The sequence below is a fragment of the Panthera uncia genome, chromosome D4 (assembly GCF_023721935.1).
Source record: "Panthera uncia isolate 11264 chromosome D4, Puncia_PCG_1.0, whole genome shotgun sequence".
NCBI classification, from domain to species: domain Eukaryota; kingdom Metazoa; phylum Chordata; class Mammalia; order Carnivora; family Felidae; genus Panthera; species Panthera uncia.
Genome location: NC_064807.1, coordinates 13,956,104 through 13,962,103, shown reverse-complemented (window position 1 = coordinate 13,962,103; position 6,000 = coordinate 13,956,104). Strand labels below are relative to the sequence as shown.

The 6,000-nt window shown below is 39.8% G+C and overlaps 1 protein-coding gene across 2 annotated transcripts in view; it reads left to right on the top strand.

The window, feature by feature from the left end:
- The window catches only part of CEMIP2 (cell migration inducing hyaluronidase 2), an 86,232-nt gene that overhangs the window by 47,163 nt on the left and 33,069 nt on the right, over positions 1-6,000 (top strand). For both annotated transcript variants that reach the window (XM_049646352.1, XM_049646265.1), the window contains exons 11-12: positions 236-364; positions 2,931-3,019. In XM_049646352.1, coding sequence (XP_049502309.1) covers positions 236-364; positions 2,931-3,019 — 218 coding nt within the window. The remainder of the gene's footprint in view (positions 1-235; positions 365-2,930; positions 3,020-6,000) is intronic.

The window sequence follows — 6,000 nt, the reverse complement described above, 5'->3', positions numbered from 1 at the left end:
TCTCTTTCTCTTTCTCTTTCTCTTTCTCTTTCTCTTTCTCTTTCTCTTTCTCTTTCTGCCTTCCCCTGCTCACGCTGCCTCTGTGTCTCTCACTCTCAAAATAAATAAATAAACTCAAGAAAATTTTTTTAAAAAAGATCCATTTTTGTTTCTGAAGCACTTAGTCTATTGAAGCCATTTCATAGGGTGGCTTTATAAAATAAGGCTTTTAATGATCTCACCCTTTTAATTACAGGATGCTGGAATATGGTATTTATTCCACAAGGAACCTACTGGAGAATCCAGTGGATTGCAGCTCTTAGCAAAACCAGAACTCACTCCGTTGGGTATATTTTATAACAACAGGGTCCATTCAAGTTTCAAGGTAGGTTCCTAGGCCTTAACAAAATCAGTTCATGTGATTTACAGGGTGAAGGATGGAATGCTGAGAAATACAAGTGAGAAATGTCAGTTTTAGGTAAAACCTGTCATCACAAAAAGTAATTTGTGATTAAAAAAGCAGACACAGGGGCGCCTGGGTGGCTCAGTCAGTTGAGTGTCTGACTTTAGCTCAGGTCATGATCTTGTGGTTGCTGGGTTCAAGCCCCATGTCTGGCTTTGCACTGGCAGTGCAGCAGAGCCTGCTTCAGATTCTCTGTCTCCCTCTCTGTTCCTCCCCCTTTCACCCTCGCTGTCTCAAAAATAAACATTAAAGAAAAATTCTTAAAAAGGAAAGCAGACACATTCAGGATTACATACCGGATCCCATTTATACACACCCAGGCATATATACCAACACATGCATGTGCATACAATCTGAGTAATTACAATGATGGACTTGATCCCTGTGTCCTTGTCCCTTCCCTCACTCCTACCTTCCCCTCTTCACTCCTTCCCTCCCTCTTTCCCTCTCACCTTCTTTCCAATCGTTAGTACCTATTAGGGATGTACACATTAGATGATATGCTTCTGTGGGTTAAGAAGCATACTTCCTTTCTTCTCTCAGTTCACAGTGCTGGTAGAATGTCCTATTGGGCATTTCATATGAATTATGTGGTAAAATACTGTTTATGATATTTGGCCCAATTTAAAATGATACAGATCAACTAAAGCAAAAGCATTTAGGAACACCGGTTTTCATGATATTTAGTATTTATTCCCACCCTCAAGTGATAAATGTATTTGCCTCATGTTGTGCTTACAAGGCACTTGGGTATTTTCACTATGTAATATAGTGCCCAGATTCTTTACCCTGATGTGATCCACGTCAAAGTTCAACAAATACTTCCCATTTACGATGCTGAGAGGATCCTGTAAAGACCTAAGTGTGCTATAATTTAAAGAGCTTAGCGTCACTTAAACACTTGAGAGAGCAAAAAACCTTGGTCAGAAGCCGAGTAGTTGATTGAGCCCAGTAATTATTGAGAGTACCATTTCAAAGTGGAAATCCTCAAAATTTTCTAATGGTAGTGATATAAAAAAACATCCTATTCTAATTAACTTTTAATGTCATATACCAGAAGTACATGTAGTAATCTATTCTATTGATTAGAAGAATATCATATCTAAATAATGAGCGGATGATTAGGTTTTAAATTGTTTAATTTGGGACTGACTGTCCAGAATGATACTTTACAGCCAAGGGAAACAGAACCCTTGGGGTCCTCAGACAGTAACCTGTCATCTTTGGATAAGCTGTAAATATACCAACACTGACCTTTTTGCTTTGGTTGCTCATGACACCCGAATCTGCATCTGGCACAGGTCAGTCATGTCTGATTTCCAACTGACATTTGGCTGTCTCAGGGACACATCACTAAAATGTGTTCAAAACTAAAATCCTTATGTGTATCCCTAGACCCATTCCCATATCTCTGTCTCACTGAATGAAACCACCGGCCACCTGATTGCCCAAACAGAAAGATATGAACCTTTATCGCTCCCTCTCCCTCACCCTTAGACGTTTTGTTCATTGCTAAGCAGTATCTACCTCATAAAGAATTCTCACCGTATCCATTTTCCCCCATTACTACTGCCCAAGTCTCTGTCATCTTTGTTTTTCTTCTGGAGTACCAGGGTCATGTCCTACCTTATCTCTTATCTCTCATCTCTCTTTTTGCCCCTTTCCCTTTCTGATCCATTATCCATCCTGTGGGTAGAGCATTCATTCTTAACGTGCGGTTAATTACATTGCCTTTATTAAAAGTCTCGTTAAATGGACTCCAGCACATTGACTCTATGTTGTCCACCATTTGTTTCTCTTCAGCTTTCTTCCTTGCTTTCCCCTCCTCCATACATTTCCTGTTCATCCATCTAAGTCTCTTCTCAGATGTGCCCCGCTCTCCCTCATTTCCAGACTTTTTGTACCAACGGTTTCCTTGAGTACTTTGCTCCGGGTTTTTCAGCTGCTTCCCACCTATGCCCCGCCACCCTTCATTCCAACCCATTCTTTTGTGTGGTTCGGTCCTCCCCATCCCTCATCGTTCAGCTTTAGGAGGTCACTGCTTTGAGGAGACCTTCCCTGAATCCTCTGTCTCCCATCTATGAGGAAGGTCTCATTTGGTGCCTCTTCTTACATGCTGCTAAAGCATCATCTACTCACTTCATCACTGCTTATCACACAGGATGGTAATTGTTTCTTTAATTGCGTGTCTTCCTGCTACTGGATATGCCAACAACAGCAAAGACCACGGTTTCCTTGTTAATGCATCACGCTTGGTGCCTCCCACAAGGTAGGCACCAAGTAAATATTTGTTGAATGACTGAATACATAAAATTATAAAAATATCCAGAAAGGTAGTTGTTTTCATAAAACCTTTGCCTTGCTCTTCGCTCCTCTCCCTTCTCTTTGGTGGATGTGATAAGCTACAAGTAATTTTCATGAGTCATGAGAAGTATATAGATATAACTTAGGACTCATGTTCACTTCAGTCCCTTATTATATTTTCCAGGCTGGCTTATTTATTGACAAAGGTGTCAAAACAACCAATGCTAGTGCGGCAGACCCAAGAGAATACCTCTGTTTGGATAACAGCGCAAGGTAGAGTCCATCCTTTTACATCACATTCTGGCCCTATCTTGCCAAAACAAAACTTCCTGAGTTGTAAGTCATTGTGCTCTGTTCTCCAGTAACACATTTAAACTAAAGTTTTCAAAGCTTGTAGGAAGGCTTTGGGGAAACTTTTTTTTTCTCCCCCTGCTGTTCTAGGTCCTGTGGCTGGTTTGTTTGTTTTAAAATGTTATTGAGATGCCAGAGAAGTTGATACTTTCCCCTTTTTTCACCATTGTAAATTGATGTTAGAGAGATATTCAGAAAGAGAAAGAAAAAGGAGAGAGAGGTGTTGAAAACAGGGTCTACATTTGGCCTAACATAGAACATGATTCATTGAAAAACAAGCTAAGACATTTTGGTGTAATTCCTGAAAACCAAGGCCTATCGAATTTATTGTTAGTGGTCAAAATGGAACATTGCATTGAAATGTATTTCACAGAGAAAGGTCTTGAACTTGATGAGCAAGCTAGTTTGGTTCAGTTGTTTGTAGTCTCAGAGTCCCATCGTCTCTGGGCTCTATGTTGCCCCCCTTTGTAACCGCAAAATGTGGTTGGGATAGGGAGAACATTTCAACAGAGTTCTTCTATGTGCTCTATGAGAGCCAAAATAAATAACATGTCTCCAATGGAAATAAAAGTTTCTGGAAAAGATGGCAACTTAAAGTCCTATTCAGCAGAAACTGCGTACGTGTTTTTTTCCTATACTTCAAGTTGATTGACCAACTTAGTTTCTTTATTATTATTATTATTATTATTATTTTAATTTAATGTTTGTTTATTTTTGAGAAAGACAGAGTGCAAGCGGGGAAGGGGCAGAGAGAGAGAGAGACAGACAGACAGACAGACGGAATCTGAAGCAGGCTCCAGGCTCTGAGCTGTCAGCACAGAGAATGACACAGGGCTCAAACTCACAGACTGCAAGATCATGACCTGAGCTAAAGTTGGACACTTAGCAGACTGGTCCACCCAGGCGCCCCACCAACTTATAGTTTCTAAAGGGTGCTAGGTTTAATAGGCTCTTTTGATAGATATTTAAGAAAAAGACACCAGGCCCTACTGTTCACAAGGGAATAAGATAGGATCCTCACTGTAGGTTGGTAAGTCCACTTAAGTGTGAGGCAAGATCTTTGCGACACAGTAATAAGGCACGAGGCCAGGAGAAAACTGGAGAAAGTACAGTTAGTAAAATTACTCATCAGGACTACTTAAAGGTCAAGTTGAGCCTGAAATATTTTAAAGCAATGATCAGATGACATTTGAGAAACCAGGAAACTCTGGACGTTATTTAAATAAAACACAAGTTACTGGACACCTAATAGCTAAGCAAGATATGAAATGGGAAGATAGGAGATAAACTTTAAAAGAAAAAGAAGCATAGAGATGACAGTGGACTATGAACCAAGAAGAGGATATTAACTTGCAAAACAAAGAAATCTTTGCTGACAGGACACGGCTGCTTTTTAAGAGTTTATTTTAACTGGTAGAACTAGTAATGTGTACTTTGCTTAGTATTAACAGAAAAATGCTTAAACACAACACAATTGATTTTCTCTTCCCTGCCTTAAAAAATTGTGTGTGTGTATGAATGGATGAATGAGAAAATATATTTCAGAAATTCATTGGTGCTTTAATCAGGCTTGACAGTAAAACAATTTATCCATAATGGCCTGAGAAGTTCTTTACTGGGTATGTGTGTATATTATGATAATGGTAATTTTTCCTCTGCTCTTCATTATTTGTCTTACCAGTTTATAAATGCATACATAGTGAGAATTAGACTCCATTTAGAAGTTGTTACTGGAAAGAACTGATTATGGAAGATGAATAAGACATTTGGCAGTTGGTGTATATATTTAATTTTGTATAAACTCATGTGTAGAATATGCCCATGTACATTCGTACAGTCCAGACATGAGTAAGAATGATAAAACAACTAACACAATGAGTAATAAACCAGCCCATGAATTAAACATAAGGCTCATGGGATCCAGAAGATATTTAGTCTGTACAACAAAGGGAAAGTTGACTCAACAGTTAATCAGATGAGCCTTTTCGTGTGTCTTCAAGATGTGAAATTATAGGCATCCAAAGAAGGGAAATTGTAACCCAAGAAAGCTCTTGGTGTCAGATTGGGACGTTTCGTCTAAGGGAATGAAAGAGCACAGAAACCAGGTAGTATTTAAGGCCAAGGCCAATTAAGGGAGGTTGGAAAGTGTGCTGAAAGCTCGTGAATGAGGATGGTGAAAAATTGGGAAAGTTAGCTATCGCCTACAGATCAAGTGGGAAAGAGGTTAGAAATAAAGGGTATCCAAGCAAGCAGTCAACAATTGATGTATATGGATTGGAATTTCAGAAAAGGTGAGATGGCTACAGCAGAGAATCAGTGTTACTTTAGGATCCTTTTTTTTCTTTTTTTAACTTTCTTGTAGAACATTGTGTAGTCTTCTTTCCAGAACTCTTCCATCTGCTTGATACTGCGTAATGACTGCAAAGCTGTTTGGCAGCAACCGCAATTACCAGAGAGTGGGTGATGGCCCAGAGTCAGACATTTCACCTATTAGGTCAGAGCTCTTTAGTGTAAGGGGTCATGTACACAATCTAAGGACAGGTATAAAGCTTCCAGACTGGTCTCCTATGGTCCATTCTCTACAGTCCTTTCACCAAGTAGCAGTGAGTACCAGTTTATAAGAAAAAAGTGAAATCAGTTGTATCACTTCCTTGATTCCATGTTTCTGAAGACTGTCCGTCTCCCTCCGTCTCCCTCCCTCTCTCTCCCTCTCTCTCTCTCTCTCTCTCTCTCTCTCTCCCTCTCTCCCTCTCTCCCTCTCTCCCTCTCTCCACCTGCTTTATTGAGGTATGACTACCGTCTAAAAACCTGTGTCTATTTAATGTATACATCTCAGGGAGTTTGGGGATAGGTATACACCCACGAAACCATCACCACCATCAAGGTCATATACATAGCCATCA